At 34.3% G+C, this 25,449-nt stretch overlaps 1 protein-coding gene across 8 annotated transcripts in view; it reads right to left on the reverse strand.

Moving 5' to 3' along the window:
• The window catches only part of CDK5RAP2 (CDK5 regulatory subunit associated protein 2), a 150,531-nt gene that overhangs the window by 116,534 nt on the left and 8,548 nt on the right, over positions 1-25,449 (reverse strand). For 5 of the 8 annotated variants that reach the window (XR_007950880.1, XM_051979527.1, XM_051979526.1 and 2 more), the window contains exons 2-4: positions 23,702-23,766; positions 19,359-19,426; positions 5,297-5,407 (exon numbers count right to left, since the gene is read on the reverse strand). Coding sequence is in view for 7 of the 8 variants with exons in the window: in XM_051979527.1 (XP_051835487.1) it covers positions 5,297-5,407; positions 19,359-19,426; positions 23,702-23,766 (244 nt within the window). In the remaining variant the exon portion in view is untranslated. Of the gene's footprint in view, positions 1-5,296; positions 5,408-19,358; positions 19,427-21,712; positions 21,801-22,403; positions 22,499-23,701; positions 23,767-25,449 lie in introns of those variants that run through there. The other 3 variants (XM_051979529.1, XM_051979530.1, XM_051979528.1) reach the window with 3 other exon arrangements.

Consider the following 25,449-nt stretch of genomic DNA (forward strand, 5'->3'; position numbering starts at 1 on the left):
AGCTCAGTCCCTTACTATTCTTGTGACTTTAAGCAAGTTGGCTCATGGATAAGTTAATTTTTCCAGCTGTACAATGAAAATATTCCTATTTGTAGCACCTACACCTACTTCAAAGAGCTTTTGGGAGAGAACCTCTTTGCAAACTATAAAGCTACAGATAAATGTGGGCTATTATTATTGGTGTTATCAAATAGAAAGAGTACATTTTGAGAAAATGAAAAATCTGCAATTGTGATGCTTGGAACTGCCAATGATTTCACAGAGGACAATGAGTAAGTTACATCATCCTTTAGCATTTCCATTTTCCCTACCTGTAAAATAAGCTGCAAGGACAAAAAAGAGAGACGGTCTTTAAAGTGCTCTAGACTAAAATAAAAAGCACAGGAAAAGGCAACCTTGACCTGCAAAAAGTTTCCAAAGTTGCCTTGATTTAGAAGATAAGTTGATTTAAGAAAGATATAAATCCTATTAGCTCAAAAGCAGACGCCAATTCACTGCAGAGGATAATATGGACTGAAAGTGACAGAGATCAATGACAACATAACTGGAAAAGCAACAGCTGACACGGTGCTGAACATGACAAGTTTTGTATCTTCACTGTTCTAAGAGCAAAGACAAAAGCTTGTTTGTGAAAGAATTTAAGTCCAACACCATTTCTAAAGCAATGTCCAAGTCTTTGGAAATGGAAAATTTCAGCACAAAGAGATCACAGAGCAAAGACTTTTAGACCGAGGAGTGATCCTAAAATGTACAATATTAGAACATGAAAGATTCAAATTGGAAGGGAGCTTGAGATCTTTTAACCTGACCCCCTTCATTTTAAAGATCAGAAAATTGAAAATTAAATGCCTTACCCAAAGTTCCACAATACTTAGAACTAGGACCCTGTATCCTAATTTTCAGAACTTTTCACAAGGAGATGTATGATTCTAAAGTCAGAAGACTGAAATTCAAATTTAATTTTTCACATACAATACACATGAATGTAGAAGTCAGGTAACTTCTCAGTTCTACATTATAATGCCATAATAATAGTATCTAGTATTTAGATTTAGCTTTAAGGTTTGCAAAGCATTTTACATTTGTTATATCACTCTGCACTATCTTTGTTCTCAGGAGCTTACATTTTTTTCAAACTGCTCAAGGGGTCAGAAGAAATAAAATTCCTGATCTTGTAAGTATGATCTGAAATTGAAGCATTTAGGAAAATGCAATTGTCTTATTACTGGAATAGAACTTACTTCCAAAGTACGACCTAAAAATAGCTACAACTTGAAATGTTGAAAATAAGTTCATACCAACAAATGAAGAAATTCAATCCTTCTTTTCCAAAGAATTATATAAAGGTATATAAAACTGAACCAAGGCCACTGTTAATTAACACCAAGTTTTGGAGAGAACCACACAAGTGACATAAAACACAATCCAAGAAGCAGAATCTGTGGTGCTATGATTCTGTAGCAGTTAGAAATCATTGCATGTATTATGAACAAAATACTGCATTAAGAATCTGTACAGCTTGCTCACAATCAGTACTACCACAAAACTGGGATACTGGACAGGTCCTGAACCTGGGCTTCAGTTTCCTTATCTGTAAAATGATGTTTAAGGTCACTTCTAGTTTTAAAATTCTGGGTTAATTCAGTCCTAATTACATCCATGAGGACTTGAGGGAACTAATATTAAAATAAAATAAAAAATAAGACATATGGATATAATACAATATAGGCCCGAGCTTGATGTTTAACTTTTCAAATTCTGGTTAAGGTGACATCTGAGTAAATACTAAGTGCAGAACTACTGTCTTAGATCCTGGAAAGATATAATATGATCCCCAGAAACCTAATTTAAAAGCATTTATCATGTAGTTCTTACACAGAACTTAGTATACTAAGGAACACAGTGGTCAATATCGTCAACAAAGTTTTATAGAGTCATAGAAATGATGTTTATACTAGATTCTTTGTACTGTCCCTCTAAAAAAGGCAGAAAGTATAATATTAAATCATAACTCAGGAAAAGAAAAGCTAGGAAAATAAACTAGGAAGACATTTTTAAATAATGGCAGGCATTTTGCTTTCTGATGATATAATTCAGCCATTCACCAAGTTTTTGGTCCTAGGATTCTCCAAAGAGCTTTTCCTTATATAGGTTTTATCTGCTCATATCCACCACATCAATTAACTGATAATTCGCCATATTATAAAGTGAAGCACATTGAAGTCAGGAAGATTCATCTTCCTAAGTTCAAATGTGGCCTCAGATACTTACTAGCTGTGTGACCCTGGACAAGTCACTTGACCCTGTTTGTCTCAGCTCCTCATCTATAAAATGAGCTCGAGAAGGAAATGGCAAACCACATCCAGTATCTGCCAAGAAAGCTCCAGATAGGGTCATGAAGAGCTGAATATGACTTGCCCTGACTGAACAACAAAACATCAGAAATTAAAACATCTTATTATTATTAAAATTGTTTTTACTGAATGGAAAGGGTCTCAGGGACCCCTAGATCACACTCCAAGAATCACCGCTTAACTTAATACAGAAATAGAAAGTACTAATCTATACAAACTTATTATTCCTTCCACCCCACCCCCAAACTTTCTCCTCTTCCTAACTTCTATTTCTGCCAAAGTTACCATCACATTTCCAATCACCAAAGCTCAAAACCAAGGTGTCATCCCTAATCTCTCACTCTCTCACTCTCCATATTCAAGCTGTTGACAAGATCTATCCATCAATTTACCTTCATAATATCCTTTGTATATGCTTCCTGCTGTCCTCTGACACTGCCACAGGCCCTAATCACCTTACTCTTAGATTATTATAAAAGCTTGCTGGTTGATATCACTGCCACAAGTCTCTCTACATTCTTATCTGTCTTTCATTCAAATGACACAGTGATCTCCTTAAAGTGCAGATCTGACTATATCACTCTCCCTAAAGGACCCCCTCCCCATGCCCTTTAATAAACTCTAATGGCTCCCCATCATCTCCAGGATCAAATATAAAATCTTTGGTCTGGCATTCAGAGCCCTTCAATAGCTGCTCTACTACCACCAATTCCTTGGACTTCTTATGCCCTACACTCCCCCACAAAGATTTTGATCCAGCGACACTGGCCTCTTTGATGTTCTCTGCACAAAGATGCTCCATCTCCTGGCTCCAGGAATTTTCATTAGCTGTCATCCATGCTAAAATGTATCTTCATCTTGTGACTTTTTTCAAGTCTTAGTTAAAATCCCATCTACTACTGGAAACCTTTCCCAATTCCCCTTATTCTATTGCATTCCCTCTTGATTACCTCCATTTTTCCTGTATAGATCTTGTTTGTACATCGTTGTTTCCATGTTGTCTCCTCCACCTTGATAATATCAACTATCTTTTGCCTTTCTTTGTATCCTCAGAGAATAGCGCAGTACCTAGCACATAGTAAGTTCTAAATAAATGCTTAATGATTGAGTAGATGTTCAATAATGTCTCTCAAATAACAGACATCTTATTCTATATTTTTTATTAAAATTATTAATTTCCTTTAAATTATCAATTTTATCACAACACTAACCTGATTTAAATATATAGTAGAAAAAGAACTAGTCTTTAGTTCAAAAGATGGTTCAAATACCTGGCACTGACACATATTAGCTCTGTAATATTTGGAAAGTCATAACTTCTCTGAGCTAGCTGTCCTCCAGTCATCTTCAGGCCATAATTCCTTACTAGCTCAGGCTCTCCAGTTCCCGCCCTGAAGCCAGGAGCTTCGTAATAATAAGATCCCATAATTAAAACAACGCAGGCCCACCATACCTATCCTGGAACCAAGCTCCCGACTGATGAAAATTATCCATAACTTACAAAGTCTAGACACAACCTACAGAATGTGTTTCTCTGGCCAGTTTCATGCTATGCTACAGCTTATCTATCCTGACTCATTTCTACATCTGGTTTATGGAAGAATAATCAAATTAACACCATGATTCATGAAAAAAAATATGAGTATGGTTCCACTCACTATTCCTACAGACTCTCACTTCCAAAAGATTCATCTCTGGCCACCACTCCCTCATAATGTTGTCTCCCCTTATTAGAATACAAGTTTTATGGGGGAAGATTTCTTTGGATATTTTTATATATATGCCCTCAACATGCAGCATGAGGCTTAGTGCATAGAAAGCACCTGATAATTTTTTTTCAATCATTCATGTCAAAGTAAAGATCATAATACTTGCACTTCCCATTTCATAGGGCTCTTATAAGAAAATTGCTACATAAACCTAAGCTACAACAAAATCTGATTTATTATTATTTCACAAAAATAGGATACTGGTCGAAATGTTATAGGAGACAGCCATTTAAACATTCAGGGATATCCCTAAATAACATTTCTCTAAATAACTATTACTGCCCATGACAATGAAGTTTCACTATGATGTATTAACAAAGTTAATGACCTTACTACTAACTCCATAATATAAGAGGGTAGAAGAGAAGGTCTTAAAAAACAAGGGTGTTTTTCATACTTTAAAAAAAAAAAAAAAAAAAAAAGGAGAGGAAGGGTAAAGACCAGAATGATAGCTAATATACTCTTGATTCAAGACATCAATTTATAGTTGCTTGGCTGAAATTCAATAATAGGGTTTTTTTTTCCTTCCCTCAAAACCTCTACTGCTACTAACTTCTACAGTGAAAAGAAGAAATAATTCCCAGACATAAAACTAACTCTGCTAGAAAAGACAAAGAAATGTACCCTGAAATACTGTTTGTACTTGTTTCTTTTCAAGAGAGCCAAGAGCTTTTTTTTTTTTTTTTTCCCAGATCCTGTAACAGAAGTTTGTTCTCAGCTAGAGACCTCAGGGTCAAACTTTCAGACAAGAGCCAATTTCTATGACAGTTATAAGTGCACATGGAATAAAGAAGTGTTGTATAATGGAAAAACTGACACTGCCACAATCTTTAACTTCAGGCTTTTGCAGGAAGTCTCAATAAAATGTAGAAAATAATTATAGAAAGACATAATAGATAAGGAATGAGAATAAGAAGGAACTTCTATGACTTACCAGTTTTGTTTTACTTTACTCTGCATAAAAAGCTCTCCTTAAATTAAAATTAATCTTCCATATGGCTGTTTAATATTAAGGTCATGCTAATATCCTCAAACTGTCCATAATCAATTAAAATAAAATGAGAATCATATGAATCATACTAATTCAGGGAACAAATATTAATCAAGCAGAAACGTCTGGCTAAATTAACTATGAGAAAAAACAGATGAGAATTCTCTATTTCAAATGCTTACAATTTTATAGACATCTTCATTGGGGCTGTCAAATTTCTGCTGTATCCGTTCCTCAAGGAAATAGATGCGAAGCTTCAAGTTGAAATTTTCTTTCTTCAAGTCAGTGATTTGCTGTAACAGAAAATTAAATATTTGTGGTTTTGAGGGAGTGGAGAGGAAGGGTCCCCAAAACAGCAGGAATTCTTTACATATAGAGAGGATTAGATCCAGCTTAAATCAGTGCAAAGTTACTACTAGGATAAGCTTATTACTCTTCCATTCACTCCACCTGAAAAGATCAGGAGTACATTTTTTTGTGAATCAAGTTTTACCAATAGAAATAAGTCTTGTGTTACAATTTTGCAAAATAGTTTTATTGAAAGCAGTTTGATGGAAACATCACACACTGCAAATAAGGAATAAACTTCAAATAGATATAAAATAGATTTAGAGGTAACATCACAAACAAATTAAAGAAAAAGAAATTACATTTTAGATAAATGAATAGAAGTTTGAATTTGTGACTACACACAGAAGACAACAGAAAACAAAATGAAAAATTTTGATTATATAAAATTTTTTAAAATTTTGCACAAATTTGTTGCAGTTAGAATTGGAAGTATTTTTCAGTAAATTTCTCCTATAATGACTTCATATTCAAGAAAGATAAAAGATTGATTCAAATTTCTAAGACTTAAGACCCATTCCCTAGTATATATGAACAATTTTCAAAAGAAGAAATCCAAGCAATCAATAACTATATGCAAAAAATGTTCCACATCACTAATACTTAAGTACAAATTAAAGCAACTCTAGTTTTCACTTCACAATTACCTTACTGACAAAAATAAAAAAGAAATATACAAATATCAGTAGGATTACAGGAAAATGGATACTACAAGAGAAGCTGTAAACTGATGAAGTCATTCTGAAAGCAATTTGAAATTATGTCTGAAAATTTAATAAAACTTGCACATCCTGTGAGCCAATTAGGAAGCAGAGTAGATAGAAATGTGTATAAAAATACAGCAGTTCTTTTTTGTAATAGCCAAAATCTAGAAATTAATAGGATTCCCACCTACTGGAGTATGGCTAAACAATGGTATATGAATAAAATGGAATATTACTTTGCCTAAGAAATGACTAAATGGACAATTTCACAACAAACTAGAAAGAACTCTATGATTTGGAACAGAATAAAGTGAGCAAAACAGGAGACAAATTTAACCATAAATATCATAGAGAAAAAGATTTGAGAATTCAGACTAATGCAATAATAAACCATGAGTCTAAAGGACTGAAAATGAATTACTCCACCTACATCCTGCCAACAAGATAATTGATCTAAAATACTGAATGAAATATGTATTTTGGGATATGACTAATGTGGGAATTTGTTTTGCAGGACTATGAATGCTCCTTATGAGGCTTGGTTTTGGTTTGTTTTGTTGTTCAGTGGGGAGTTCAACTGGGGAGTGAAGAGGTTGGAGACATCATAAAATGCCTGCAAAAATAAATGGATACAATTTTTTAAAGTTTAAAATTTTTTTCCAATCCACATTTACAATGACAAACTTTTAAATACTAGAGCTTTAAATTATCAAGACACAAACAAGGTTATTTTTATAAGCCAACTATGAAATGATCTCTACAGAAATAAAGGAAGAAAAGGGCAGGTAGGTAGTATAGTGAATAGTGTTGAATCTGGAATCTGGAAGATCTAAGTTCAAATCCAGCTTCAAACATATGCTCCCTGTGTGACCCAGGGCAAGTCATTTATTCCTGTTTGCCTCAATTTCCTTAACTGTAAAAAGAGATAGATAAGGAAATGGCAAAACCACTCTGATATCTTTGTCAAACACACACACACACACACACACACACACACACACATAAAATGGGGTCACAAAGAGTCAGGCACGACTTAAATGACTGAATAACAACAACAAAATGAAGAAAATAAATACATAGAGAGATGATTGTTCATATTTAAGTCAAGCCAATATATTAAAGATAGTAAAACATCCAAATCAATTTATAGATCTGAATTAATACCATAGTTACTTAAATTAAAAACAAATTCAAAGCAAATATCAAAGAAAATTATGAAAAAGGGAAAAAAGAGACTTGTATTGCCAGAATTCAAATTACAAAGTGAAAATTTGGCAAAACTATCTAGCGCTCAATCTAAAAACAATTACTGAAACAAAATGGATAATCTAAAATTGGAAACAAAAGCATATAAAGGTGACAAATGTTTAATAAATTCAAGATTATATAACACCTCAGAAAATAACTCCAAAAAATTGAAGAAAAAATAGTATGACAGAAAATTGGACTATATTGAAATCTCATTCCATATAATAATAAAATAGCACACTATTACATGTATTATGGTTACTCATTTTATACAACTCCCTGAGGATCAAATTTAAATTACAAAACATGGACATAAGAAAAAAGATATTGTACACAATTACAGAGAGGAGGAAAATACTATTCAATAAATGAAATAAATCACAAAATAGATTTAATTATGTAAAAGCAAACTTTTGTGCAACAAAAAGCAACACACCCCAATCTAAAAGGAAAAACAGAACAGGAAAGGTCTTTGCTGTAAATATAGTTGGCAAATCTTTAAAGAACTGACCCAAATTTATATGAGAAAGATCCATTAACAATAGATGGATAAAGAATGGGAATTTCCTAAAATAATGCTAAAAGGTTCAAAATCCTAGTAATTAGGAAAATTACAAATTAAAATAATTCTAGGATACCACCTTATAACTATTAAATTGGAAAAGAATTAAAATTCAATTCAACCAGATTCAACTCAGGATCCAAGTCTTCCACTTTAAGGTCTCTGTGCTATGTCGGCTGCAGGCTTTCTAGCTTAAGTGTTCACTGAAGAGATTTCCCAGCAAGCCTTGCACCAAAATGGTTCCTCTTCCTTCCAGAGATTTCTCTAGGCATTGTGTCACATAGCCTGCAATTCCTTAAACAATTAACAAAAACTCTCTTCTGGGACACTGTCTTCACTCTCCCTAGAATTCCCCAGAGCCTAGTCAGCCTGGATCTAGATTCAATCTCTGAGTCTTCACCCAGCAGCTTCTCTAGTGCTCCAGAGGATATTCCTAGTTCAAAACTATCTCAGTGCCAGCTCCTCTCTCCTAGCTGTAGTCTCAAAGTCCCAGATGGAGATCTTAAACAATCAAATTACCTGCCTCCTTTAAACAATTTCTCTCTACCCAGACTCATTCTTAAATGGTTACTCTACCCCCTTCCATTGTCCCTCAAATGAATGATTAAGAATCTCTGGCTGAATAAAACAAGTCTCCACCCTCACAGTCTACTCCCTTAATCCCATTTCTCTCAATCCCTACTCCAAGGAGGACCCACTCCAAATTTGTTCATCCCTTTCCCTCTGCTCTCTGGAATTCTATAGTTCCATGGTTAACAAACTTGCTTTACTCTTAAAAGCTTTTCCAGAATTTAGCACAGTGCCTGGCACAGTTTAAAAGTTGCTTTTTGAATGACCATTCTCACTCTCTCTGTCACTGCTCTTTACTATCTCATTTTGTGATCTCATCAACTTCCAGGGGTTCAACAATCAGGTCTATGCTGATTTCCAGATCTAAATAAATCACCTTAATAAAATTACAGGTCAAATTCTACATCTCACCTAAAAAAGTATGCAAAGAAATAAAAGAAGATATGCATAGAAAAGAAAAAAGAAAATCAATACTATATATACCTGTATTATTACTATTTAAAAATAAATAACAATGGTATCAAAACTTGAAAGAAATATACAGAAAGTTTCTTAAAGAAAAGGAAGTAAATCAGTTATTTCTATTAAAGTTACGTACTTTTTAAATATATATATAGTAAGTTAAGTATTCTATACAATCTTTAACTTTATTTTTTTTTAACTTTATTTGAATGGGTGGGGACTCTTTGGATGACGATTAAGTTTATAATTAAAGAATTTAAAATAAATACCAAAAGACTGAACTTAAAGCTAGAAGGGAAGCAGTACCTGAATCATAGTAAGCACTTAATAAATGCTAACTAATTAAGGGAGGTAATCCTATACTTTTTTTTATATGTTTGTAGCTTTATTACTTATACATCATTTTCAATTTCACCTCTTGTTCTGTCAACTAAATATTAACAAGCCAGAAGAACACTAATGAAGAAAATTTTAAAAGCCCCTTTTACAAGAACCAGTGATACCCAACAAAGGAAAATTTAAGTTCCCTACCCTCAACTTCTTACTTTATTCATTATATAATGCTAACATGTTATTATATCACTAAAATAAATTGTAAATAACTGATTCTTAAACTACTAAGAATAAATGCTAAGAAATTGGATCCATAAAATATATTAGGAAAGGATTTTAGGGACCACATTAGTTCAACTCCTCATTTTATAGAGAAAAAACCGTAGCTCAGAGTAGGAGAATTTCTTGCCTAGTCATAAGTTCTCTAAGGCCAAATATTTCTGGTGGGAATCCTTCTAATAATGAAAGGCTGTAAGTTCTGCTATAAAATGATATGAAGGGGGTGAAAAAAAACTAATATGTTTAAATTTGAAGCCTATTCAAATAAGGAACATAAATTTGTTCAGACAGATGCCCAAACTATGACTGAAAGTTAAAGCATCATTTTTTCTATATAACTTAATGAGGGGCAAGAAGAAACAGAGAGTAAAAAGGCCTCAGGGGGAAGAATGTGGTGAAGGGGAGAGCAGAATAAGACAACATTAAAAAAAAAAAAAAAAAAAAAAAGCCTCAGCTAATAAGCTAGAGACACGTGAGGAAACATTTGATCTCTCCAGAATAACTCACTTATACTGACTTCATACTTGGCACAACATTTACACTAAATTGAAAATATATAGTTTGTTTTTCCTGCAAGACAATCTTGCCAAACAGAAGGAATATGCTCCTCCAATGGCAGGGATGCCTGTTAAAACACTAAAATCTGACTCCTTATATTTTTATAACATTTTGTTGTACAACTAAAAAGTTATACAACTCTGGATCAGCACCATATTATTATTCAAATGGTTAACTAGAACATACAGATTTCTATCTCTCTGGGTCACTTCAAAATGACTTGTTGACTATATTTCCCTTCCTTTTCTTTTATTAGTTTCCTACTTGTACATGGTTCTAATTAATTCTCATTCCATTTTAAACTGACAGAAGGACTGAGTGAAGTAAATAAAGAAAGAGCAATGGCAGAGTCAAAGTGATTGGGTTCTCTGCTACTGACCAGTCAACTATTTTTTAACTTTGAACTTCAGTCTTCTATAAAATGAAAAGTTATACTATGTGATCTCACACAGTCTCTTCTAGCTATATAACATTATATAAGTCTATGAATTTATTATTCAACTACACTTAGTCACTATGGAGAAACCATTAAACATATAGCATATTAAATGTATTTTACAAACTCTCAGCATTCTGCCCTCCCTTTAACACTTGTGGTTTCCATTTTCTGGGTAACAAGAATAGCAAAGGAAATGTTTGTTGGCTTCATTAAGAACCTCCTTTTAAATGTTTTAAGGAGACAGAGCATGAAACATTCATAGAAATAAAAACATGTTCCCAGCCAGATGCTTGCTGTAAAGAGAAACATTACTCAACTACCAATAAAATATTTATGCAGGTTTTCTTTAGAATGCCTGTTGTTTTGTGTGGGGAGTTAAAATTCTTAGCCACACTTGAAAGACTTTGTCCTATTCAAGCTAACGTAGTCAGAAGGTCTTCAGTTTATGGCCTAAGCTAAAAGAGATTTAGGTTGGTCACCACTATAAAGTAGAATGCCAAAAAACAAATATATTCTCTTTTCTTTTGCAAATCTTTCAAGTGAAACTACAGTGAACACTCAGAAGAATGGATACTAGTTTTTCTCCACAAACTGACAATCAAGTTCCCTAAAGATGGCTGTCACCATTTCTGTAAAAAGAAAGGTTGTGTTCAAAATGCTTTGACAAAATTGAAAATATCTTATCAGTAAAAATTACAATAGTTCACATTCCTATAGCCCTTTACAAAACACTTTCCTCACAAGATTCCTGTGAGCTAGGAAGTTCAAGAATTATCATCTCTATTTTACAGATGAGGAAACAGGCAAAATCATTCCACACAGTCACAGAACTAATTAAGGGGTTCAAATTCTGGGCTCCAGACTCCCATTTTGGTGCTCTTTCCACTATAACATGTTGCTTTCTACACACACACACACACACACACACACAAACATGCTACCTACATTATTTATATCTTAGAATTTAACACACAAACGTAAGATAATTCCATAGCTAGTTTCCAAACTCGTATCACTTTGGACACAAGAGCTAGTTTGTTTTTTTGATTTAAGGTTTGGGGGTTTTGTTTTTGTTTTTTTATGTCAACCACTTGAAATAAAGAACATCAAAAAATTTAAATGGATGAATATTTATCAAAGTTAGAAAAAAATACCCCACTTTTATGACAAACAATAATGAAATCAACTGACTGGCTAACTATTCCATGGCCATTCTCTACCATATAACTCACAAAGTCAAAAGCTATATTTAATCAATCTATCAACTTTATCTCTATTCCTATTACTCACTCTTAGTTGGTACTATTTTCAATACTACTCAGTTGGCCTATTACAATATCCCCATTCATTTTAAAAGCTTGCCTCTCTTCTCTCCACCTTTCATCCTATCCTTCAAAATAAACAAATTTGATCTTATTGTTTCTCTATTTAGAAATGTTCAGTGGCTTCTTACACTCTCCTAAATAAAACTTCAGTTCCTTTGTCTATGTTACAAAGCTTTTGATAATACAGCATGACAAACTTCAGAGTCTCATCTTTTAAAAAAATGTGGTAACTTTCAATATAATTGGTTGTCCTTTTCCTATATAAGCCTATGTATTTTGTGTATTCTAAAAAAATCATCTGAGAAAAGGTCTTTAGGCCTCAGCTGCCTGCCCCACAAAAAAGTTACAACCAATACCTATGCCACCTTGATCTTCCAGATTGGTAATGATCTTTCCTCTGTACCTCACGTAAACACTTTGTTTTCTCACTATCTAACGTATTTCTCATATAATATTGGATCGTAGAGCTGTCTTTGTTGTGAACTTGTTGGAATATAGTCTAATTAGGGGTATTATTATTATTATTATATTATGTAATACATATGTATATTATATAATATAATAATATACATATTATTATATTATTATAGGACTAACCTATAATTTCATTAGTATAGTATCTTTACTGCAGTCTTGGTACTGAATACAAACTATGAATAATTTGCATTGTGTATACAAGAACCCTGCCAGAAACACCTTAGCTCAGATTCAAGACAGGGCCATGTAAAAATTTCTCGAGTGAAAAGGGGTTACAAGTGGGAAAAGTTTAGGAACTCCTGCCCTAGGCAATGTTGAAGTTGCAGAGAAAATACTGATTTACATCAGTAGGGAGAGTTTCCTATACCAAGGCTTCTTACACTTTTTCCATCAAAGGAACCCTCACTCAACATACTCAAAAGCAAAGTCTAGGCACAGGAAACAAAATCACTATGGCCTGGACAAAACCAAATTACCAAAAATGGTTATGATATGACTTGAGCCACTTCCAATAAATTCAAACATAAAATCCTATTAACCCAATTAAAGTTTCTATTTAGATTCAAGAGAAGTCCCTGGGAGCCACCATTCATAAGAGAAACAATCTCTCAGACATCTGGTATTATGGGCCAGAACTTGAAACAAGATGCTAAGTCACTGGAATTGATAGAGACAATGCTTATGTACTTAGTACTTATTAGAGTTCACACCTTTAAGAGAGCATATATAAGGAGGAGCTCCCAGAAGCCCACAAGCTTACTTTCTCAGAGGCTGAGTCAGATTCATTCCATTTTCCACCTTTGTGCTGGCTGGAGATTTTGGATTAAGAGGGAGCTAGTGGCAGAACCTGGAAGAGACAAAGGACTAGCAACAGGAGCTCCTGGAACCAAGGAGAGAAATAGGCCTCTAAGAAAGCTAACAGGGTTATTTTGAAGGAGACAATAAAGGATTTGGATTTTAAGTCCTGGCTGCATTTGGGGTGATTATTACACAGAACTGAAACTAAGGTTGCCTCCAGGAGCTCCCCAAGAAACCTGCTCCCGAGAACTTTATATTTTAGAGAAGAGAACATTACAATCTGGTTAAATAATTGCTCCTTAAATCCAATCTTAAGAGACCATATAAAAGAAAGGGCTATTAAGTCATCATATTAGAGTTGTACATTCAAAACGCCAGTGATTAAGTCTGGGTATTCCCATATCACAGGACTACCTACAATGTCAAAACCCTCAACTAAATATATATCATTCATGTTCAATATCTATGGCATACCCAATACAGAAATTACAAATACCAACTTTTAATTGAAGTAGGAGTATGGATGAAATCCAGTTGGCTCAGATTAATCTGTGATAAATGATACTACCTAATAATAGGGCTTTGCTAAAGGTAGTTAAATGAAATATTAATGAAAAGGAAAGTGTCAAGATTAGTTACAGGGTTCAATCTTCACTCAAGTGTACCATGATTCATTAAAAAAAAAAACTGTTCTTGGACAATTCATGACCTAGCATTCTATTTTATGTGGTTAGTGTTAAACAAAGCTATGATAACCAGTGTAGTCAAACAAGCAAGTAAGAAACCATCTTCTGGGAGTCCTGAATAAAGTAGCTTACATTTATAATTCCCTTGTGAGGTAGATAAGACAGAGACCCTGCATTTGGGGGAAGTAACTTGCCCAGGTACACAGCTTTGGGAGGAGAAGAGGGAAAGGAATAAGCATTTATTAAGTACTTACCATTGGCAAGTGGGGCAGCTAGGTGGTAAAATGGATAGAGGGCTAGGCCTGGAGTCGGGACAGCACATCAAATCTATCTTGACATTTACTAGCTGTGTGACCCTAGACAAGTCATTTAACCCTATTTGCCTCAGTTCCTCATCTGTAGCTAAATGGATTGTATTGAGCCTAGAGTAAGGAAGATATCTTCCTGAGTTCAGGATATTTCAGGATATTAGCTATGTGACCCTCAGCAAGTCACTTAATGCTATATGCCTCAGTTTCTTCATCTGTAAAACGAGCTGGAGAAGAAAATCACTTCGGTAACTTTGCCAAAAAAAAAAACTCCAAATGGGGTCACCAAGAGTCTGAGATGACTGAAATATGCCAGGCATTTAATCTCAATAAATCTAACAAATAGGGACTCATAATCTAAGTTTTGTATTTAAAGTCCAGCTGTTTATGTAATTGGCATCTAAAGGGTTTGTTAAAGTATGAAAAATGATCATCAGATTCTCCCATCTGTTTTCCCTAGCACTGGGCAATGAATACTTTCTAAATAAGTAGTTTTCTGGTATGTCAGCAGTTGAACAAGAAAAATAAAAACCAACCCATATACAAAACTTAAGAATCTGAAACAAATTTTACTGGAATAAAATTACAGAGTATACTTCTTCCTTCTTTACAGAGATAAAGGATGAGAGATGTGAAAAAATGCATCCATAGTTAGACTCAGTTGGTGTATTTAAGGAGGCTCTTTTTTCTCCTCTTCTTTTTTATTTTCTGTTACCAAAAAATGGCTTGCTGAAAAGAGAAAGGAATATTTCCAGAAATAAAGATGCTGTTAAAAAAAAAAAAAAAGTTTTTTTAAATTGTGGAGTATAATCAAATAGTCTTTAAGGTCATGGCAAGATACAGGAAAACAGCTACTGAAAAGGCCCTCAAAGTAATTCTATTTGACAGAAAGGAATATTCTTCTAGGCCTGGAACAATCAGCTAACCCCACCAATGTAAGTACCAACAAATGGATGTAGATCAATTAAGAAGGAACAAACCAAATATGGAAACTCCTGGCATTCTCTTATATAACGAAGAAACTTCACTTCTCCCACAAAAGCCATGCTGTTCCTATGTCTTCCTTGCTTCCAAGAACCCATTTTGGATTCAGGAGGTCAAAAACCACGCTTTCATTTAACTTTTCAATTTAACTCCACCTTTTCACAGACATTGAACCTATATAAAATCTTGGAAACCCTCTTATCTAGACATTCCTAAAGTTAAAAGGGGTCTCCCTGCCCTACACAGTCATTACCAATAAAAGTTTTGGCTTCTAGAGTTTAGACAAGGAGCTTGACTGAGATATACAAGCTGGCAAATAGCAAAAAAGAAAAGAAAAAAATTGAAGGTAATATTAAGTATCTACATGGCTGAAATACATGATGAAATTCTTCAATTCAACAAATTAATCTCTAACCATTAAAAAATGCTATAAAGATGTAGTAAATAACTCACTCATTGCTTCATGTAATGTAGCATATAAGACAGATAAGTAGGCAAAATACAGGAATGTTTAAAAAAAAAAAAAAAGGCTACCATTACATTCATCCCTCTTGACTAGAACACACTGCTTCTCAACACAGACTGAAATCTTATCAGGGGTACCCACCTAGGAATGAACCAAACAAACTCACATTAAATACCAAATCTCTGCCCCTTATAGTAACTTCCACTTCACAAGGCCTTAAAGTAATATTCCTCTGTCCTTAAACTAATAAAAAGGCTAGCTGCATTTCAAAAGGAAAAACATGAACTAGTAAATAACCTAATACCACATGACTCAATGATGTACCATATCTCAGTATCTCAAATCCCTTAACCTTCCTCGAAACGAAATAGATAATAACCTATGGTACTGAACTATACAGAATGGCAGAAATGATTGTAAAGCATTCAGAAGAGTGCAATAATATTGAAAGGCTGAACAGGTAGATTTGTTTTGACTAAAAGGCAACTTCTTTCTGAAGCAGAGGCTCATCCAACAACTGGTATACAGCTCTGCTGCCAGATCTATCATAGCCTAAAAGGAAAATAATGTTCTCATTTCAAAGTGAGCCACTTATAAGTCTAAATCACCCAAATCTAAATTTGTATGTTTAATTTAGAAATCACTTAAAAACACAACTACTCCTGGCTGAACATGAAAGCATATGCTACCAATTTGATTACATCCATCACTAGAATATATAAAGTGAAAGATCTAAACTCACTCACCTCTAAGACTTCCCAACTCTAAATCCATGATCCAGTGACCCTCAGAAGGCAAAGTAAGGGGAGTAAAAAAAGGACTAGGCTTTGAGTCACAAGACTCAGAAGTGAATCCTGTTTTTCCCACTGACCAGCTTTTCAAACTTCAAGCAGCTCCCTTAGCCACTCTCAGTCTCATCTACAAAATGAGAATATTCTGAAATTCTTTCCAAATCTGAAATTCTACAATTCTATGAGTAGAATAAGTACACTAAGTTCTTATCTAAGATCTGTCAGTTTCTGTCTCTGAGACCCCAGTGCAAAATGGGGTTTATAACTATCTTTCTTAGAATGACATAATGTGCAGTAAAGCCCACTGCAAATTGTAGAACACTGAATACTTGAGCTATTGTTTCCTCTAAAACAAATCATCCCTACCCAGAAGTATGTACACAATTCAAGAAACCAAAGAAATGCATTTTTTACAGGCTTTCAAAGAAATGTTGAAATTGTTTTGGAGAAGAAATCAAAACATTTAATGGTTCAAAAAAAACTGTGAGAGGGACATCTAAAACAGAGTGCCCATTTCAATTTCAACTATGGTATCTGCTCCTGCAAGTGCTATAATAAAAAATATTAATGCTACAAAACCCTACAGCAGCCAAAGGACTCCAGACGTAAAGAAAAACCATAAATTCTTAAAGATATTGGCACCATAGGCAGTAGGCTACCTTCATAAGCTGCCCGGCTTTACAAGTTATTAGGTCTTCAAAACAACTTTGACACAGAAAAACTTGAGTCAAATGAAAAATGAACATGAAACAAGAAAGACCATTTAATAGTAAAGCACATTTTAATTATATGCAACACATGATAATCAAATCTTATCCATTTGAGGACCCAAACCCCATAACATGTAGTCTGTAGAGTTGAAATTACCACTGCTCAAAGCTTAGAAATTACTTGTTTCCATTACAGATCTGACAAGTAATTTCTTCAATTGGTCACTGGTGGTTTGCAGATAACTATTAGAGGTAATGAGTATTCTAAATTAAATCCAAAGACAGCACCACTCCATTCCAGAAAGACAATCGAGGATAAAGAAATATAATTGCATAGCGTTACCCCATTTGTTTCCTCCAGTCCTTCTTTGATAACTATCTATTCCATCTTCTACACTTTGGATTTCAATTGGATACAAATGAAAAAGGTTCTAATTCACCCTGTGATAAATAAGTGAATCTTACAGTAAACTTGTCCAAAACTAGACTTGGAGGAAATGGACCTATTTTCCTGTTAGCTGATAATATAAACATACCCTGACCTATTAAATAAAGAAAATCCTCAAACTTGAAACAAACTTGAAAATTCTAATACACTAATTAGCATTAGGATATGAAATAAATTCTATCCATTACTAAACATACACTAAGGAGTTCAATCACAGGAAGAAAAGCCCATATATCACAAAACATGAAAGGCAACACACTGCATGATAGCCAAAAACCTGCAAAGTGTCTTATCAATTAGAGAATGGCTAAACTGCTGTTTAATGGATATCGTTCTTCAGTGGTAAAAGTATAACTACAAAGAATTCAAAGTCACATGGATATATACCTGTAGAGACTAATGTAGAAAGAAGTAAGCAGAACTAACACAATAATAGGCACAATTACAAGAAAATTGTTTTTGTTTTTAACTGGATGTCCTATGATTTCATCAATAAGGACCTGTCTTGCTGAGGAATCTCTTCTACCAATGCAGATTGACCAGCACCTTCTCTGTTCCTTTTAGTCTTAGAAGGGGAGGTCTACTGACTTGCCCAGAATCATGTGGTCAGTATCTGTTAGAGACAACGCTTGAACTCAGCTCTCCCTGGCTTCAAGGCTAGCTCACTAACCACTATACCATGCTGACCATGCTATAAATAAAAACACCAGCAAAAAACAGCCAGATGATGAAATAACACATCTCCTTTCAACAGAGCAATTGGTGGGGAGAGAAGGGCTAATAGGTATGAAACATTGTGTTTGCTGTTAGACACTGTTGCTCTGTGAAGTCTTTTACTACACTTTTCTTTTATTACAACCAAGAAAGTTCAATGGAAAAAGAGTGAAGGAAAGAGATGTGAGAAAGAAAGAATCACTGGAAAATTACTGTAATATAAAAGCAAAGGGGAAAGAGGGAAGTCAGGTGATATAGGGCATAGAGTCCTGGGCCTAGAGTAAGGAAAAACTCATCTTTGCGAACTCAAATCTGGCCTCACACACTTAGTAGCTATGTGCCACTGGCCATGTCACTTCACCATATTTGCCTTAGCTTCCTCATCTATAAAATGAGCCAGAGTGAAAAATTCCCCTCTAATATCTTTGCCAAGAAAACACCAAATGGAATTATGGAGAATGGGATCCAATTGAAAAATAACTAAATGATAACAAAAAAATAAATTTTTTAAACTAGCAATTTCAAATCTCATTTAACATCCTGTTTATGACAGCCTTTCACATTTCTTATAATAGAAATTAAGATAAGCCTAGCAAAATTCAAGGTTCATCTGCGTGACATGGTAACCCTAACAACTTCAAAATCCCATAGGGAAAAAAAAAACTCTATGGCCTGACACTGTCCTAAATTATGGGAAGTACCTGTAAAACTCCAAAAGTTAATAGGCAAATGAAAGCTGGAGTCAGTAGGCTGGTATGCAAAAATATGCATCAAATTTTATTTAAGAAATGACAAATCTTTGATTCTAAAGGTACCTGTCCCCATTCCTGAAGCAAGATGAGTAGTTTCTTGGCCTCACAATCAAGGCCAAAAAGATTTAGCATCAATCTTAAGGTTCCACTAGGAAAATGTTCCTTCTCTGCTGGTATTTAGCCTTAATAGTTCTCTGAAAATACAGCTCCCTCTGGGTTCTGGATTGCAGGAGGTAACAAGCTTGATTTGTTAACTAGGGTAACAGAGATAGCTCCACTTACATTTTCAAAGTCTTTCATGTTTCGTACTCTGGTGGGAGACACAGTTTCTTCTGAAGCATTTGGGAACACTAAAAATTAGAAGAGAGACACTTGAAAAAAATCACAGTATGCAAATTACCCAAAATTCATATTGGAAAAGGGGCCTGAGGAAAACAAAATGGATAGAAATACACATTATGTTGAACATGTAACTTTTTTTCAGCTACAGTTTACTAACTTGGATCTGACTAAATTCCTAAAACATCATACTTAATATTTTTTAATTGTATAAACTTAACCCAAGCATAAAAGGATGACAGAACATGAACTAACATATAAACAAAATGCTCTGTTCCATGATAATATGATAGTGACTAAATTTATAGGGCTGGAGGGAACCTTACAGGATAATAATCTAGACTTCTCCAATGCCTCTAGTTTGCAGGTAAAGAAATAGAACCCAGAGAGGGAAAGTGAATTGTACAAAGTTACACAAGTGGGAAGAAACAGAGGCAAGTCTCAAGTTTGGTCTCTCTGAGACATACAAGATTTTTGAAAGGCATGAAGATAGAGGAACCAGAGGGAGTAAGTTCAGAGAGAAAGGAACTGAAAGTCAAGTTTGGGGAAGAGCCTACTCTATATGGCCAGAAAATATGGTGTATCAATGCAGATAATCTAAATGTAAAATGATGTCTGGAGGTAAAGGGGAGGTAGCTGGATTCCAGAACTGCTTATATTTGATCAGTTTCACCTCCTCAACAAAAATCTTATGGGCTCATTGAAACAAATAAAACTACTTATTGAACTGTTCACTCTGAACCAGGGAAACTGGAAAAAGAAAGGTATATGATGGAAGTCAATTTTGCATTAGCAGTTCACACTTTATGCTTCTTTTAGGAGCATTTATATTCTAATCTGTATTCTATTTATCTGTATATCTATCTTATTTCTTCCTCCTATACAATAAGATCCTTGAAAACAGGGAACATAGTTTATTTATCTTTATACTGCCCATGGAACACTATAAATGTTTGCTGAATAAATGTGTGTCCCATGTTTTATACATTTTCGAAGATGTCCCAAATTAAATTAAATTAAACAGACATTTATAAAGCAAAGATAGTTCTTAAAATATTGAAGCTTATCCTTCTAAATGCTAAAATTCCTAGAGGGTATTATAATCATTTCTCATGGAAATACAAAATAATAGTAGTAATAATTCACATTAATATGGTGTTTTTAAGTTTACAACATACTTTCCTCATATTAAGTCAATGATTTAGGTGATCCAAATATCATTATTCCCATTTCATAAATAAGGAAACAGAGGCTTAGAGGTTGTGACTTTCCCAAGGAAAGCTAGAAATGATAGAATTAAAGAGTTGAATCCAGGTACTCTATTCTGGGTCTAGTTTTTTAACTACTTATTTCTGACTTGTTAAACAAGAATTTAATCATCATATGAAAGGAAAGTATCATAGAATGAGCACTAAACCTCTAGACAAGAGACCAAGGTTCTTATCACTCTACTGCTTAACTCTTAAGCAAATAATATGACCTCTCAGGGCCTGGCCTTCCTTCTACATAAAATAGTAAATGGGAAAATGGGAAAAGGCTTAAGTTTGAAAATTACTAAGTGAATGACATATCCCAGAGCCTCAATTTCCTTATCTGCAAAATGAGGCAAGACCAGTTCACCTATGAGGTGCCTTCTAGCTCTAGAAGTCTATAATGACTAATGTTTCTTCTAACTTTCTGACTTATCACTGTATCTTTACTTAAAGAAGTAGGGTCATTATGAACATTAATTATAGCACTACATATATATTGCAACATAATGTTATGTTACCCAGAAAGGTTACTGAAGTACTACAGGGAATAATCCCATACTACTTTGCTTTTCAATCTCCTATGCCTGTTATTCATCCTATCTCTTCCATTGCCATGGCAGCAGTTTGCCTCAAGCAACCCATAATTATCCTCTTAATTTGCTGTTTCTGATCAGCTGCCAAATGATAAACAAAGCAACAAAGTTAGTTAAAATAATGAGAAAAGTAAAAGTAAATGGACCCACAATGTGGGTCTCTAAGAGTGGGGGAAGAAGGGTGGAGTGAGTCTTATTTTGACTACTCAAAAGTTTTTGATAATTTGCTGGGTTTCTCACTAAATAACTGAAATTTCTAAATTTGTGGGAATTCTAAATCAGGAAAAGTGAAATGTTATTTAATAAAAATCTCATGGATGCACTCATATTCAAATAAATTTCAGATATGTGATTATTCAATTTTCTGACAAGAACATGAAAGAAAAATTTGGATGCACAAGGCCTAAATTTAGATCAATATGTGTGATGACCATGTTAGCACCCTGGATACCTTAGAATCAGCCGGAGTCAGGATAAGCAAAAGTCCTTAGTCTTTATTCTTGGTCTTTAGCGGTAGGATTGAACTGGATGGACGCAGAATCTCCATGACCTCCTTTCTTCCTCGTCTACCGCCAAAGTGATCCTGGCTAGTCTTACTCCACCCCCTAGTCCAGGGGTTCTCAAACTTTTTAAATAGGGGGCCAGTTCACTGTCCCTCAGACTGTTGGAGGGCCGGACTATAGTAAAAACAAAAACTTTGTTTTGTGAGCCTTTAAATAAAGAAACTCAATAGCCCTGGGTGAGGGGGATAAACGTCCTCAGCTGGTGCATCTGGTCCAGGCCACAGTTTGAGCACTCCTGCTAGTCCCTCCTACAATTCCCTGTATACACCAATTATTGAGTTAGCACAGAGTAGTGGGAAGAGCCATTTTCCAAGTATATGCTTATAGAGTATTATCCAATTGGTAATTAGCCTTAAGGGCTCAGTTGTCTGGACCTCAATGCATAAACTCAAGAGTTTCAGCCCTCTACAAATAGTTTCTCAGTCCTTTTTTGTGTCATGGGCACCTTTAGAAGTCAATGGACCCTTCTCAGAATAACATTTTAAAATGCATAAAATAAAATACATAGGATTACAAAAGAAACTAATTATAATGAAATGCACTTATCAAAATGTTAAAAGAAAAAAAAAGTTCACATACCCTCCAGAAATCTATCTATGATCTACTGTGGGTCTGTGGAACTCAGGTTAAAAACTTTGCTGTAGGTAGTCTGGTAAAGTATAAACAGCACCTCCCTGAAAGTTAAAAAATCTTCATTCTAGTTAGGACAACACTATTATCAATTGTATGACCGAGGGCAAGTCACTCCTTTTTCTAGACCTATTTCCTCCTCATAAAATTAAGGGATTGGATCAAGTAATCTGCATATGCAATTCCAAATCCAACATGTTATTTAAGATACTCCAAGAAATCAAACTTTTAAGTTTTTTTCCAAAGACACACAAAGTTCCCATTTCTAAAGTATTTTAAGGTATATAAATGTGCACTTATTAATTAAACATCTACTACATGGCAGGCATGTAGGTACTGGGAATCCCAATATCAAAGTAAAAGTAACTACCTTTGAGGAACTATATCCTATAAGGGGGATACAACATGTTCAAAATGAGTAAATAAAGGGCATATCCAATATCCAAAATAAATATCCAATAAGGCCAGGGGAGGAGGAATAGAAGGAAAAAGAGTTTGAAACTAGGGAAATCAGAAATTGTTTACAGAAGGAGATGGCACTTGGGCTAGGACTTGATGAGAACTTAAAAAGCGCCAAGTGCTGAAAGTGAGGAGATGAAAAGGGAAACAATTGCAGACTTGGGGCATGGCCTACAAAAATGTAAAAAGATAGAAGATCAAATATCATTACATGAAAAAGAAGTAGGCCTTTGGGAGGAGCACAGAGTAGATGATGGGAATAGTGCAAGCATCATCATTAACAATTTAGAAATCAGGAACTGAGGCTCAGAAAGGTTAATGACTTGCCCAGGATCATATACAGCTATAGTTACAATTCAAATTCAAATCCCGGTCTTCTGACCCCAAGATCAGTTCTCTTTCTCTTGGTATCCATTTATTTCCACATGTTGAATAATGTTGATAATGACAGCAAAACATAAACTGCAAAAGAATTTTTTGCCAAATAATCTGGTTTAAGTATAATACAGTCATTATTTACTAAGAGTCATTCCCCAGATCTAGCCAACTACAAGATCCAAATAGACCCATCTCAAAATGACTGGAATAAAGCTGGCAGACAAGAGGAGAGCAGTTTCACAAAAAGGATTTGGCAGAGTAAAAAACCAAGATACAATTTTTAGTGATTTAGTAAGGGCCATTTCAGCCTAATTTTCTGACCTAACCATCACTATGACATCCCCAGATATATAAAAAGGCCAATCTAGATTCCTTCTTAATGAACAAAGCACATCATTTACTGTACTTACCATTGCTTCCCAGACCAAAATTGGGATCAATGTCTGAACCATCTGGTAAATTTGAAATAAGAACACTAGAAGAAAACATGCACAACAAAGCAAAAGATTAGACAGAGTTTTAACAACAGACAATACTAAGACTGCCTAAGGCTACTAATAAGACATTAAATTATACTAAGCCTCAGCTAACAACAAATCAAGAAAAGTATCCATGATATAACTAGGGAATGACACCATCAACAAATCTTGTTGTGACTTAGGAAAATAATGGCCAATTCAGATGCTTCAAGGATATCATAAAGACTAAATATAAACATGGAGAACTCATTATCCTAAGAGGTTAAAATGCCTCCAAAAAAAGAAATAGGTTGGAAAGGAAGGGAGTAGAAATATACACAAACAGAACTGTAACAGTTTACAAAATGAAACTAGGAATGTTCAAAGGACATCCCTAATTTTTGAAGTGGATATCACACTGTTAATGATCATATGAAAAATGATCAGAAAATGGCTAAATAAATTACAATATATCAATTTAGTTGAACACTATAATACCAGAAAAATATTTAACTATAACATATTCAAAGAAACATGAAATGGGAAGGAGTCATGAAGGAATCTCATAGAAAATAAAAAAAGATATTCACTTGCAAATCCCAGTGGAAGATTCATAAGCAAAAAATTAAGATATATAGTATATTTATGTACACTATGTATCTGTATGCATACTATATATCAAGTACAGTGCTAGGAAAGATAGAGATAATACACTCCCTATATTTAAGGAGATTATATTCTTTTAGGAGAAATGTATATATAGGTGTGTATGTGTATGCATATATACATACATGTGTATATAGATAGATACACACAAAATAAATATAAAGCAATGGGGGGTAGGGAAGAGAAGGAACCCAAGCAGCTGACTGGATTGGAGAAAGTTTCATAAAGAAATTGGAACTTAGGTTAGTTTTGAAGGAAGTAGGGATTCTAAGAGTCAGGTATAAAGAGAGAATACATTCTGAGCTAGGAAGATAACTTGTACAGAGAATAGTGATGGAAGATGGAGGATTATTTATGAAGAACAACAAGACCACTAGTTTGTATGAACCACAGGTTCAAGTCCAGATAGCTCCCTCCCTTTTTTTTCAGATGATGACAATAAGATACTGAGAGATTAAATGACAAGGTTATATAGAGAGTATCATTAAGTAGAATCTGAACTTAAGTTCTCTTGACTCCAGAAATAATGCTTTCCATACATGGGATTCAGAAATGGATATGAAAACCACAAGGGAGACAAAGATGTATTTTAGAGATAAAAATACTTGAAAGATTTGGAAAAGTGGAGCAGTTAGATGATATAGAAGATAGAGCACCAACCTTGTAATCAGAAAGATGAGTTCAAATTCTGGTCTCAGACACTTACTAGCTATATGACCCTTAATCCCACTAATCCCCAATTACCCACACTCAAACCCAATTACCTACAAAAAGACAAATTTAAAAAAAAAAAAAAAAGACAAGAGCTTAGAACTAAAAGGCCAGATACCTAGAATTAAAAAAAAAAAAAAAAAAAAACCACAAGATAAACTAATCTCTAAAAGATGTTGCACAACTGAGAAACAGAAATTTAAGAAACTAGTAGTTTCAGCACCAAGAATTAAATGTCAGTCCTCAGTTTTTCACAGTTTCCTCCTATAACTTAATATGGACAAAAATATAATCCTTAAAGCAAGTTTTTTGGTTTTTTGTTT

Source organism: Antechinus flavipes, chromosome 2 (assembly GCF_016432865.1).
Source record: "Antechinus flavipes isolate AdamAnt ecotype Samford, QLD, Australia chromosome 2, AdamAnt_v2, whole genome shotgun sequence".
NCBI classification, from domain to species: domain Eukaryota; kingdom Metazoa; phylum Chordata; class Mammalia; order Dasyuromorphia; family Dasyuridae; genus Antechinus; species Antechinus flavipes.